The sequence below is a fragment of the Sceloporus occidentalis genome, unplaced genomic scaffold, assembly GCF_023333645.1.
Source record: "Sceloporus occidentalis isolate IW3139 unplaced genomic scaffold, rSceOcc1.0.p SCAF_6, whole genome shotgun sequence".
NCBI classification, from domain to species: domain Eukaryota; kingdom Metazoa; phylum Chordata; class Lepidosauria; order Squamata; family Phrynosomatidae; genus Sceloporus; species Sceloporus occidentalis.
This window is the reverse complement of record NW_028316986.1, coordinates 104,435,854-104,450,240: the sequence shown is the minus strand read 5'-3', so window position 1 is coordinate 104,450,240 and position 14,387 is coordinate 104,435,854. Positions and strand designations below refer to the sequence as shown.

At 43.2% G+C, this 14,387-nt stretch overlaps 1 protein-coding gene across 3 annotated transcripts in view; it reads right to left on the bottom strand.

Moving 5' to 3' along the window:
- Window positions 1-13,831, bottom strand: part of REV3L (REV3 like, DNA directed polymerase zeta catalytic subunit) — a 119,836-nt gene extending 106,005 nt beyond the window's left edge. For all 3 annotated transcript variants that reach the window (XM_089530559.1, XM_089530560.1, XM_089530561.1), the window contains exon 1: window positions 13,558-13,831. In XM_089530559.1, coding sequence (XP_089386685.1) covers window positions 13,558-13,696 — 139 coding nt within the window. In that variant the 5' untranslated portion in view covers window positions 13,697-13,831. The remainder of the gene's footprint in view (window positions 1-13,557) is intronic.
- Window positions 13,832-14,387: the final 556 nt, after the last annotated feature.

Genomic DNA, 14,387 nt, shown 5'->3' with positions numbered 1-14,387 from the left:
GTGCCAATAGTTTCCCAGCTTTATTTCCGGATTCAAAATTCCTTTGCTTAATTGTTCTTAATTTAGTTGTGATTTCTTGAATAGACAATGCTTTTAATTTTTCTTGTAATATTTCCACTTCTATTTTTAATTTTTTGTCACCCTTTTCTTTCCATTCTTTTTCTTTTTGTTTTAATTTATTTTGTAAATGTGTCTCTTCCATTTTCTTTTTCTTTTTTTGTTCACTATTTATCTTAATAAAAATTCCTCTCGCTACTGCTTTGCTTGCATCCCATATAGTTTTCATTGGGATTTCATCTGTTATGTTTTCTTTAAAGTACCATCTCATTTCTTCTTTTACACGTTTTGTCAGTTGTTCATCATTTAACAGGTCTCCATTTAATCTCCAAGTGTAATTCAATTTTTTTTCTTGTATGGTCAATATAATAGGATTATGGTCTGAAACTGGCTTTCCTAAAATTTCTGATGACTGAATATATGGAAGTAAAGTTTTTGACACTAAAAATAAATCTATTCTAGCAAAGGAGTTATGCACTTCTGAAAAAAAGGTGAAGTTTCTTGATTGACCATATTTATATCTCCACACATCCAAAAGATTTAGATCTTCTATCATTCGAAAAAAGGTCTTAGGTAGCTTGCCTTGATTCTTTTTCATGTTTTTACCGTCATTGGATTTTCTATCAATAATTGGATTTATTACTCCATTAAAGTCTCCTAGTACTATAATGTTTTCATAATCAAGCTCTTGAATTTTCTCATGTAATTTATCAAAATATTTCTCTTTATTTTCATGTGGCGCGTAAATTCCTACAACCAATGTTGTACAATTCCTTAATTTCACTTCCGCTGCAATACATGATCCATTTTCATCATGAAATATTTCTTTAGAATTGTATTTTTTACTGATATATAATGCTACCCCTTTTTTCTTCTTATCCAAGGTAGCTGTATAGCATTCACCTAATTTTGGATTTCTTAAATATTTTATTTCTTCCGATTTAATTTTTGTCTCCTGTATGCAAATAATATCACCTTTTAATTTCTCGAGCTGGTGGAAAATGATGCTCCTTTTGTATTTGGAATTTATCCCTTTTACATTCCACGAAATTAATTTAGTTGTCATTGTTGTGTTGTGATTGTTCCACCCCTTCCACCCCTTTTATTTTGTAAGCTTAATTACAGAATGATATAAAGTATACACTTATTTTTCCAGAAATATCTAGAATAGCTGTTAGTAATCTTAACAATATAATTCTTTCTTATAATATCTCTTGATTTCAAGACAGCAAGTCTATTTCTGTTCTTTCTAATGGAGTAAATCTTTCTATTTCTTTTTCTTCTTGTCTTTGTTTTTCTATGTCTTTTTCCTTTTCGTTATGTTTCCTCGGTTTCCACTCTCTTGCTGGGTATTCTCTTCCTTGTTTTTTTCCTCCGTTCTCTTTGTATTCTCTTTTCAATTTTATTTCTATTTCATTAGCTTTTTCCAATGTGTCAATTCTATATCTCCTTTGTTGATAGTAAAAGGACAGTCCTTCAATTCTTTCCCACCTGAAATCTATATCCAAATTTTTTAGGAGCTGTGTTAATGGTTTGTATTTCTGTCTATTCAACATTATCTGTGGTGGAATGTCTTTAAATATTTTAATCTCTGTATCCTCAATCTGTAGTTTTGTTTGATAATTTTGTTGAATAAATCTATCTCTGATTCTCGATCTTGTAAAACAAACCGCTATGTCTCTGGGAATATTTCTTTCTTTGTTTTGGTAGGAATTAATTCTAAAGATTTTATCAATTTCTAACTCTAATTCTTCTGGTGTTATTTTAATGTATACAGCCAGAGCGGGTATAAGTCTCTCATATAAATCTTCCTTATTTCTTTCTGTTACTCCTCTTAGCTTCATACATTTTTCCCTGTAACGCAGTTCATTATTCCATTCCATGCGTTTTTGTTCTTCCTGTTGTTGATTAAGATCTTTAGAAGATTTTTCCAATATTGTAGTCCTTTCCTTTATTTGTTCTACTTCTTTCTGAGTATTGTTAAGATCAGTTGTTAATTTGTCTATCTTTTTCCCAAAGAGATCTAGTTCTTTTTTAACATCTTTCCTTATTTCAGATCGTGTATCTTTTATTTCTTCTCTTAGCTCTGTACAAGCATTTCTTATGTCTTCTTTGGTCTCTAGTCTTGCGTCTTTTATCTCTTGTTGTAATTTCCGTATTTCATCCAGGATGCGAATATTCGGATCAATAATCTTAATTGTATCTTCCATCGATCCTCTTCTAGCTGTCGTTAATACCAACTGAGATTGTGTAGGTCCTTTATTTGTTTTTGCCATACTTTCCTTTTTCTCTTCCTATTTGACAAGTATATCGCAAGTTATACCTATATTTATGTTAAAACTAAATAGTCCTTTAAATAGTAACAGTTTTTACCAAATAATACCTTAATGGAGGATAATACATTAATCAGACTCTTAAACTATATTTCTTTTCTATTTTACCCCCTCCCTTCTCTTGTTTTAATTAAGATAATTTTATAGTAATGTCAATTAGAGCCCTTAGAGACAAAAGCAAACACAAACAATAATAGACAACTTTCTAAAAAAAAAAAATTTTTTCCTCTATTACATCTCAATTCTTGATATTTTATATTCAGTGATATAACAGTCCTCTTACTCTTTCCTTTTCCTTTTCCTTTTCTTTCCTTCTTGCAGTTTCTCTTGTTTCCATATGAGTTTTTCAATTATAAGAAGTCTTCTTCCCAGTGTGTTCTTATTCTTCCTTGAATTTAGTTGATTTAAATGTCTGTTTTAAGCTTTAGTTCCATTGAGTTCTCCTTGTTTATTTTTTTCCACCTGTGTCTTCCTTCTCTCCCAGCTCCTCCTTCAGCTTCTTCTATTCTCCTGTCTGCTTCTATCCTTCCTCTACTCTCCGTCGTCCGTCGCGCGCACCTTCTTCCCCCCCGCCTGTTTCTATCCTTCCTCTTTCTTGGTTCTCCGTCGTCCGTCGCGCGCTCCCCTTTTCACCTCCTCCTCTGTCTCTCTCCCAGCGCGCGTTCCTGTCTGCTTCTGTCCTTCCTCCTTCTCTGCTCTCCGTCGTCCGTCGCGCGCTCCCCTTTTCACCTCCTCCTCTGTCTCTCTCCCAGCGCGCGTTCCTGTCTGCTTCTGTCCTTCCTCCTTCTCTGCTCTCCGTCGTCCGTCGCGCGCTCCCCTTTTCACCTCCTCCTCTGTCTCTCTCCCAGCGCGCGTTCCTGTCTGCTTCTGTCCTTCCTCCTTCTCTGCTCTCCGTCGTCCGTCGCGCGCTCCCCTTTTCACCTCCTCCTCTGTCTCTCTCCCAGCGCGCGTTCCTGTCTGCTTCTGTCCTTCCTCCTTCTCTGCTCTCCGTCGTCCGTCGCGCGCTCCCCTTTTCACCTCCTCCTCTGTCTCTCTCCCAGCGCGCGTTCCTGTCTGCTTCTGTCCTTCCTCCTTCTCTGCTCTCCGTCGTCCGTCGCGCGCGCCCTTTTTCGTCTCCTTCTCTGTCTTTCTCCCAGCGCGCGTTCCCGTCAGTTCTATCTGTTTCTCCCTCTGTTCTTCGCCGCGCACGCCCGCTTTCACCTCCGTCTCTCTCACCTTTCACTCTCTCTCAGTGCGCGCCCCGTCCGTTCAGTCTTTTTCTTTTTCTTTTCCTTTTCTTATTTCTTATTTCTTTTTAAGGTTCTCTTTTTATCTTGTCTTATCTTATTTGTTTATTTATTATTTATCTTCGCCCCTATAAACCCATTCCTCATTATACCAAATTCACTCCTTGTTTTCTTTTTATCTCTCTGCACTCCCTCCTCCAATTTCTGTCTTTGCAGCTTACTTCTTTAAGTAGAGGCTTCTGGGAGTTGTAGTTTCAACTTTACTTTAGCGTTTTTTCCGTTTGATCTTGTTTCGATGCTTTCAATGCTTTCAGTTCAGCTTATTGGCAACACAGGAGTGCAGGAGCACTTATATAGGTGGGTAAACTCAAGTAGCTGTTTGTTTATATAAGCAGCTTTTGTTGTTGCTTTTTTATACACAGCAGGCGTCTTCCCCCCCGTAGTAACGGTTACAACAACAGGTGTCCACAACTCTTCGGTCCTTTAGGGTGGTGTATCACCAGGTCTCCCCCTTGGACCCCCCTCTGAGTTGCCAGGCTATTCTTACCTCCCAGTAAGAATATGGACGGGTAGTTTGCAATCCCGTTCCCCCAAGTACTGCTGTTGTGAAGGCAAGGTTAGAGAGCTCTTCTAACCCGTGGCCTCCTCCTTCGCCTGCTGTGCCGGAAGTGTCCACATGCAAATTTTCATTTTAACCTAAGTATCCTTACCCTCTTACTACAGATACACATACAGACTATTCAGCTCCCAGTGTACAGACAGACAGTAGAAATTGCTGCAGATTGTATTATAGGGAATATGTATCTTGTTCTTTTTATCTGCACATTTTTTCATACCTAGAGTTCCTTATTCCAAATATCAACAGGCATTTGAAACAAGGACAGAAGAATGAAATGCTCCTCTCTATAATAAAGACCCTAAAAACTAACACTAAAATCACACAATAAGTATATCAAGCCAATTTCTAAGCCATTATATCTCTATAAATACATATAATGATAATAAATATCTGAAGTATACTAACATTTTAAAAAAATTCATATTTTTATTTGGATTTTGTGTATATAGTACTGAGTTATAGGTTAGAGAGCAATTAACAAATTTTGGAAAGAATGCCTTTTTTGAAGGGCAGGTTCTTTTTATCTTACTGAGAAAGGGCCTGGTTTTAACAATGTAAACAATGTAAAACATTTATATGATATACCATTTTTATTAGTATCACCAGGCTTAAAAACTCAAGACTGGCTTTTGTACATTCTGCATGGTGTTTTAATGAACAGAATGCTTTAATTCATTATTGTGTATGCTTTCATAACCATCTGTCCTTGTGTGTATGGCTCATTTTCCATCACAACAGCAGATCAAAGGCCTCTATGAGAGAGGCATATTTCTCTTCTTTTAGTGAAGATATTCATTTCTATTCCCAGTGACTGCAGTGGGTGGGTCAGAGAGAACAGATCACCGCTTGGCTTTCTGTTGTAGTACAACCCCTCCCCTTCCTCCATGTTTAGGGCTCTGGTTTGTTCAGAAAAAAAGGAACTTATTACACTTACCCTAATCTGCATGGAAGGAGGACAACATATTGTACCTTAGCCCATAAAGGCAATGTCATTTGAAGCAATTACATACACTTACATAACAACACGGAGAAATAAGCACCCAACCAATCAGCTCAGTGCAGGATCAACAATGTGGGATAAAACTAACAGATGTCCTGCTTCTGCTTAGATACCGCCAGCAAAGGAGAGTAGTTATGGATCTGCAAGGGGGATGACTTTCTCTACTAGTACACCACTGCTTCACAAAGATTCCCTCAAATGCAATTAGAATCTTATTCCTTGCCTAAATACACTCAAGCCATTCAGCAGCTTGGTGAGGTTCTATGCCCTGTTACAAGGACTTCTCCCTTTAGGTTAAACATAATAAAATTAAGAAGGAAAGCAATTCAGATGTACTTATCTGATATGCAGAAGACCTGTAACTTAATAAAATCTTAAGAACCGTTCTAATAACATTGGGTTGTTTAGCAACCATGTAGTCTTGTATGCAGGGAAAATTTTAGTGGCTTTTGCTGTCACTCTTGGTGTTCCTAGCAGTAGCTGCTCAGGAGGTGAAACTGTTCTCTTTGTAAAGAAGAGGATTTTGAATGATCTGTGTCTAAGTTCAAAAACCCAAGATTGTGCTCAATATCAATCTAATTTGTTTAGATAGCCCTTGAAATGTATGGATATATTATAAATACATATAATGCCACCTTTCAGTGGCATTAATAGTGGGATTACATGCTCCTGTGAGGCAAGAGGCTATGCTGTTGGCAGAGGTGCTGCTGGTCAGACAGGCTTTTGCTGAGGAGCCACAATAATTGTGCAAAAACAGCTACTGGGAAGCACCAATAATGGGTGTGTGTGTGTGTGTGTGTACGAGAGAGAGAGAGAGAGAGAGAGAGAGAGAGACTAGCAGAGGATTTCACAGACAAAGTGGCAGTGCCGCCATAGCTAACTCTTGTTAGTACTGTCCAAAAGGGAGCACAGTAAATCCCTTTTGAATGTGTTTTTTTAATCATAAGAATCCTAGGATGAGACAATCCAAAATGAAACAAGAGACAGTGGCAGAAGATGGAACCCAGGTTGGATGGCACTCAACAAGCTACTGGAATACAGCAGAGGACAACTACAAGTAGCACTATGCCTAACAATGCAATTGGATTCAGGCTGAAAGGACATTCAATTGCTGAGGTACTCAGAGGTAAAAGGAAAGTGCAAAGCTGCACAACACATATTACAGAAACATGGAATGTGAGAAGCATGAATCAGAGGAAGCTAGACATAGTAAAACAAGAAATGGAATGCATAAAACACTGCAAAACTAGGGGTGATTGAGCTAAGGTGGACAAGAAGGGAATATTTTGAGTCAAAGTTGGATTACACAGTGTTTTACTTAGGAAATGAAAACCTCAGAAGAAATGAGGAAGCACTGAGGAGAGATGTAGAAAAAGCAGGCAAAGGATATAATGCCAAGTCCAACCAAAGATATCAAGGAAAACCCATCAATATACCCTTAATCCAAGTTTATGCTCCAACTACAGAGGCAGAAGAAGAAATTGAAAGAGTTTGTGCTGGAGTTCAGGAGCAAACTGATCACACACTAAATCAGGTTTTCTTGTTAATCACAGGTGATTGGAATGCAAAGTAGGAAACAGAGCAGAATCAACAATTGTCATAAAATTTGGCCTAGAATCAAAAAAGAAAGCAGAAGAGCAACTTGAATTTTGCAAGGCTAACAGTTTCTTCATCGCAAACACATTCTTCAAGAAACCAAAGAGGCAACTGTATATATGGACATCACTTGATGGCCAATATAGAAATCAAATAGACTATAGAATCGAAAGTAGAAGAGGGAGAAGCTCTACTTGCTCTGAAAGAACAAGACCAGAAGCAGACTGAGGAACAGAACACTAATATAAAAAATTGGAGTAAAGCTAAAGAACACTGAATCATGTCAATGTTTTAACTTGAAGAACATCCCTTATAAAGTTAATGGAAATCAGCTCATCTGGAATCTCATGCTGGAGAACAGTTCTATGGATAGACTTCTAAAAATACATATAAATGGGTCCTACAGCAAATAAAGTCTGAACTCTCCCTAGAAGCCGGGGGTGTGTTACAGACCACCGGATTGCGGCGGTCTGGCTCCGCCTCCGCTTGCAGTGTCTGGGAGCCGCAGCGGCCAAATCGCACGGCTCCCCGACGCTCCGAGGAAGGAGCGCGGAAATCGCGCTCCTTCCTGGGCCCTGGAAGAGATGCCGCGAGGTGCTAGTCATGTACTCGCGGCGTCACTTCTGGGGCACGACGTGCGGATGCACAGCATCCGCTATGTCAATATGGCGGCAGCCGTGTGGACTGGCCGCCGCCATTTGTCACAGACTCTGTCCGTGATAGGGTTAGGGGTGTCTGGAAGAGACGCCCCTTTTTCAAACTGGGACGTCCTCAGGACGTCCCTAATGGCAGTCTGTAACCCGCCATGATGACTAAACTGAGGCTGTCATATTTGGGCCATATCATGAAAAGACATGACTGACCTACAAAGGCAATAGTGCTTAGAAAGGTAGAAGGTAGTAGGAAAAGAGAACAGCCCCATTCCAGATGGATAGACTCATTTAAGGACGCCACTGCCTTCAGCCAGCAAGACCTGAACAGGTTGAACAGTTCTTGAAGTAACATTTTTAAAAAATGAGGACTGAGCCAACTTATCCTTTGTGAATCTGTCTTTAAAAAACCCAAGAAACTTCCTTTAAAAATCTCACTGATCCCTGGCCTTAAACAGGCTGGGCAGAGGTGATGTGGAGAAAAAGAGACATGGATACCCCTCACCATCTGTTCCCACGGCTCCCATGTGCTGCAATGCTGTTTACAGAACTCTCCTGTTCTCCCACCATGAAAGGGGGGCGGCTTTGGAGGAGAGGGAGAGTCATTGGCAAAGCCAAGACCTTTCTCCAATCCGGGGAGCCCTTGCCATATTAAGTCTTTCTTCATGCTTCCAAGGCAGCAAGAGAGAAAGGACTGGAGTGGCAGTAGTGAAGAAGCTGCAGAGCAACAGCAAACCCATCCCAATGGGTCTCTCTCTGAAGCCAGCTCCTTCTGTTGAGCTGGCAGACCCTGAGCTAGGGAAGCCTGAGCTAAGGATGACCCTTAGCCAGTGCTCTTGGGGTCCTCTGCCATAGCCACCACCAAGGAAGGGGGGAAAGGCAGGAGAGAGGAGAAGAAGGGAAGGCCAAGAAAACTCTCAAACCGCTTTCGGAGAAAGGAAAAACTTCGCTGGCTCAAAGAGACACACCCTGCTAGGAGCGTAGGCAGGAACAAGACTGGGGCCCAGGGGGGCTAGCTCCTCCTTATATAGGGGGCCGGTCTTTTGTTTACTGTTCCTGCCTACAGGAGCGAATAGGAGGAGCTAAACCCAGAATACAGGAGGTTAGGACCCTGTCTGCTGGGAAACAGATTGGCAAGAAGGGGCAGCTTGAAGCCAGCCTTTCTGAAGACAGACTGGGACCGTGGCAAACAAAGCTGGTTTTGCCAGCCCTGCCTTAGCCCCATAGCAGCTTCATGACGCTCCTGCGGCATGCAGTGTGTAAATGCCATGCTGCTGGAGCGTCACAAAGCCACCTATGTCTGGGCAGCCAGGCAGCTTCAAGCCAGCTTCCTGGTGTCATCGCAGCATGCAGCGTCTAAACACCGTCTGCGGAGGACATCCAGAAGCAGGTTTATTTCGCCCATCTGTTTTCCCCTTGTGTTTTATAAACCTCTATATATATTCTCCTGAGTCTCCTTCTGATGTACAATGATATAGATTATTTAGTTCTTTTTTCAAAGCTCTTCATCACTTCTAGTTCCTTGAAAGGCAAAAAGGCCTTTTGGATCAGGTTTCAAGTTAGAGTCAACTCATTTCCAGTTATTTACTCATAATTTCAATATAGTCCCATGCACCTTCAGGAAGAACAATGCATATCAATTACCATTTAATGTGATCTTTTTTGCAAATCCTTCAAAAAAGGGCAGGGATCCGTCTAACTAAAAAGATTGCATGTACAGCGCTGTGTAAATTTACAGCGCTTCATAAATAAAGGTTAATAATAATAATAATAATAATAATAAACATGAAGTATTCTCCAAAACCTTCAACACAATATTCTTAGTGGTATAATATGCTGTTTCAGAGCTAAGGGGTGATAATAGTTCAAGACAACATTACTTGGAAAATGAGCAGGAATGAAAGCAGAAGAATCACTTAATTAGGCTAATATTCTCAACATTGCCAAAAGAAGCCTTTCCTATTTAGAAGCATAACAGCACTAGCAAACCTTGAGCACTGTGGGGAGCCAGAAATTATCCTTACTTGTAGATTAAGGACCATGTGTTTTGTGGAAACAAGAAAATTCCAAAAATAGAAGGCAAGCCCTTTTGTGTGGGTATTTCCCCTTTTGCTCATTTTCCTTTTATAGACAAGAAGGTTCACCAAAGGAACATGGTACAATAAACGTTTGCACATTCTATTAAAAAGTAGCAACAATAATACCGTATTCTTTCTCTCTCTCTCCTGCTCATCATGATTAACTAATTATTTTCACTCTCACAAGCAGTTGTCCCAACGAGTAACACGACGAAGATTTCATACTACGTAGAACGTATTTACTGTGTTTACTAAAATGTACATAAGTTAATTCACTTACAAATCTCTACCTGGGTGTATTTTATATAGTATATAGTATAGGTTAGTGTAGTACAGTATAGCATATACTATAATTTCATGCCATCTGTCGGTTACTTCCTTTACACATTATATCCCACAAAAAAGTAGTCAGGATATGAGGTTTGTTGTTGCTGTTGTGGTTGTTGTTGTTGTGTGCTTTCAAGTCATTTCTTGAAAGCACACAACAAGGTGACCTTAAAATGAACCTATAATTGGCTCTTCTTGGCAAGATTTGTTCAGAGGAGGTTTCCCACAGCCTTTTCCTGAGGCTAAGAGTGTGTGATTTGCCCAAAGTCACCCAGTTGGTTTCATGGGCAAGCTGGAAATCAAATCCTGGTCTCCAGAGTCGTAGTCCAACATTCAAACCACTATGCCATGCTGGCTCTCACTATATGGGAGTCCCATATAAAAATACAATTACAGTTGTACAGAATGTTCATAAGTAGTGCTTGCCTTGTATTAAGAATAACTTTGAAAAAACCATATTGGGGACATTTTATAAGTGGAAGCACTGTGCTCCCAACCCTTCCACCTCTGAAGTCATCACTGTGTCATTAAAGACTACCTAACACTGATACGTGTTGGACGATGGAACAGTAAAACTTTTTGTGGGCTAACATATTTTGTGGGATCACTTGTAAGGAAGCCAAATTCTGGTCAAAACTATCAAACCATCTTGTTCTATTCCACTGAATTGTCTGCTGAATGAAATAAACTGATGCCATTTTGTTTTTTAGATTTTTAACTATAGATCCAAGCACTACAGATTCATGGAGTAAGACTGACAATACAGTGGGGCAGCTTCCAATAAACATAGGGCTACACTACCAAAAGAGCAATAAATAACATTTTGTTCCAAAAAGTATTGAGGGAGGGGTGTAATTTCATTGTTCAGTTATTATTTTGACCACACGCTGCTTTATTTGTCATCATTATCTCGGTGTCTTATTTAGAGCAAACCACCTTAGGATCACATAAAGCAGAAAGACACTATATACATTTAATTCAGTAGGGATTTATTTTGACTTCCTTGTCAGCCATTATTTGTGATCAGACTGACTCTCACCTGTACTTCATGTCCTATGGCATGTGCTGAGAACTCCAGGGGAAAGGAGGCATGTGGGTTTTGTTTTGTTTTTTGCATTTACAATGGGCTTTACCAGAAGGTGGGGAGACATTGTTTTTCCCTTATGTAAAAGCCCAGTGGGGGGAAAGGGGGAAGAAAACACTGTCTCCATCCCTTGAGTTATCTGTGAACTGCAAAGAACTTAAAGAAGCCATTTTCTCCATCTTTGTTTTCAGCTTTTTGTGAACACATGCTTCTCTTCTCCATTCTGTGCACATGCAGCGCAGGACATGTGCAGTCATGACACGAGAAAGGGTCACTTTCTACTGTTGCTAGGTAGACTTGCAAGGAGATGCAGAATACTGAAATGGTAACATCAGTATTAATTGAAATAACTCTGAAGCCTTATAAGAAACTGCTTCAGTGTACACAAATCTCCACAGAACATGAGACTTCAAGTTTATGGATTACGAAAACAATTACACAGAAGATTACATAACACTAAAATAAACTCCCTTCATACAAGCAGTCAGAAAAATGCATAAACGTGACACATGAATATCTGTACTTGTTATGTACCTTCAGGCTGAATACTGGTCCCCAAAAGTGGCAGAATCCCAAAGACATGTGACAGGTCATGGAAAAGCTGTCACTGTTTATTTAAATCAGGGTATCTCTGTTCTGTCCCTCTACTCTTTCCCTTTACTTACAATACATTTGGTCTTCCTGTGAACTGCTGCACAATTCTACGACTGTCATGACACCATCATTTATGCACCTGGCATTATTACCAAGGCATATATGCTAAGTAGCCCAACTGTCTGGTAGATATTATGTCCTCCACCCCCCCCCCCCCCATGACACTTCTTTGTGTTTACCATAGGTTTCTGTGATATTAAATACTGGTAACTGCAACAGTAGTGGGCAGTAAGAAGAAATGTTCTCATTCAGAGAAAGGAGGAGGCAACAAGGCCTGGGCTAGACCGGGCATGTGGAAGGTGGCGGGGCCAAAGAGGGCAGGGGAGAAGGGGAGGCAATGCTGCAGGGAGACATAGCCATATACTGCTTTAACACTTTTGTCTTCTGACTGTAGTTTATTCTTTGAACTAGTGACCTGTTTTAATGTTGTAATCATTCTACTTTAAGGCATCACTTGGATATAATAATAACAGGTTTTATGTATATGTTTGCAGTTGTGCTGCTCTTTTAAACTGTAAGCCGCTGTGAGTCCCCGTTTTGGGGGGAGGGGGAAGCAGGAGACTAGCAATGCTGCTGGGGGAACACAGCCTGTGAGGAGGGAGTGCTGCATCCCTAGCCACACAAGAAAACGCGCATGCAATGTCGGTGCCCACGCCGCTCCTCAGGCAGCGGCAGCAGCAGCAGCGGCAGCAGCAGCAGCAGGTCCTTCTCGGAGCCCCGGCCAAGTTCTGGGAGGCCGCCATTTCTGGCAGGGGTTCCAGACCGCTCCCTCCTGTCACGGAACTCCCCAAAACTCCCCAGCGCCGCGCCGCCAGGTGCAGAGGGCCTCCTTCCTTCCTTCCCCTCCGGAGGCAGGGAGGGAGGCTGCTGTTTGAAAGGCGGCAGGCAGGCGATGAATGATGGCTCTGCGCTCCCACTGGCACAAAAGCGGCGGGTGTTGATACAGCTGCGCCGCATTAGAGCTTGCAATACGCCGGGAGAGAGGGAGGGGATCGCCCCCTTCCAGCAGCAGCAGCAGGAGGAGGAGGAGGAGGAGGATGGGGGGAGGCACGCGGATCCACCGGCAACCGCCCCTCAGCCCCGGCCCCCTCTGGGAGAGGTCAGCGGAGCAGCCCCCTCCCTCCCTCCCTCCCTCCCCTGGCAGACACACCGCCAGGGCGGGCGGGCGGGCGGGTCTGACTGACTGACTCTGGGCATGACTATACAGACATACATGCATACATTGAGGAGCCTCGTCCCCACCTGGGCCCCGCCTGGCAGGAGCAGGAGGGGGGATGATCGCCTCGCCTTCCGTGTGTGTGTGGAAGCACACACACACACACACACAGGAGCAGAGAAGGGGGAAAGGTACTGCCTTGCCTATAGAAGGCAAAGCCATATCTTCTCCCCTTCTCTGCTCCCCTGTGTGTATTATATACTTCCAGATAGATACAAGACAAGGCAATACTTTCTTCCCCTACTCTGCTCCCATATACACACTATATGCTTCCACAGATATGTACATGGAAGGCAAGGGGATACCTTCTCCCCCTCCTGTTCCCTAGATAGATAGATAGATAGATAGATAGGGAAGGCAAGGCAATACCTTCTATTTGTATGTATATACAGTATATGGAAGCAAGGGAATGCCCCCTCCCCCTCCTCTGCTCCCTATATATATATATATATATATATATATATACACACACACACATGGAGAGCAAGGCAATACCTTCTATGGTGTGTGTGTGTGTATCTACATGGAAGGCAAGGGAAGACCCCCTCTCCTTTGCTCCCACCAGGCGGGGGACCAGGCGGGGAGGAGGCGGCAGGTAGGGAAGGCACGGGAGGCCAGGCGTGATCAGCGAGGGGCGAGGAGGCGAAGGGGGCAGCGCCCGTCAGTCAATCCAGGAGGAGCCCGCCGTCCAGCCCTCCCTGTGCCGCAACCGCTCACCTGCCGGCGTGGCGCCGAAGACTCTGGCGACGGGCACCTTCTTGGCGGGGGCCTCCCTGAAGCGGGAGTGGCAGGGGTCCAGGCCGGGCAGCGGGCGGCTCATGTAGTAGTCTGCGGTCACCACCCTCACGGAGAACATCTTCGCGGAGGGGAGGCCTGGCGCCGTTCAGGGGCACCCCGAGGACGGGGCTCCCTGTTGCTGCTTCCCTCAGCCTCCTTCTCTCCCCGCTCTGCTCTGCTGCCTCAGCCGCAGCCCCTCCTCCTTTCCCCGCTCGCGCTCGGATGGGAGGGAGGCAGGGAGGAGTACGCATGCGCACTGGCGCGCGCGCTCCCTTGCTGTTGCAGGAGGCCCAGGAGGAGAGTGAATGGAATGTACCAAAAGGGGGGGGGGAGCAGCACTTATTTGTTTATCTGTTTTTAACCCCCGCTCCTGGCGCGCGGCAGCCCCGCCACGGCCGTTTCCTCGACTGCGGCGGTTGTTGCCATGATGGTGACGTCACGGACCCAACCACCTTCGGGTGACAGGAATGGCGGAGGGGGGTGTTTCGGGTCGAGAAGGGGCCGCGACCGAGGGGGAGTGTGTGTGTATGTGTATTGTTTCTTTAAATCTCTCCCCCTTTAAGAGTGACTCTGTAGGCCGTGTGTCAGCCAGGCAGTTAGTCACTCGCGTAGTGGGTGCTGTGGGTATATCGAAAGCTCGGCTTTCAGCCTCCCGAGGCTGAGGAGGGGAAAGCCGAGCGATAGATGGGCCGGCGGCGCGAGGGAGGGAAGGGGCGGTCCTGAGTCTGAGGTTATCGTTTGGCTCCATGTTTAAGCCGCCATTTCGGAAA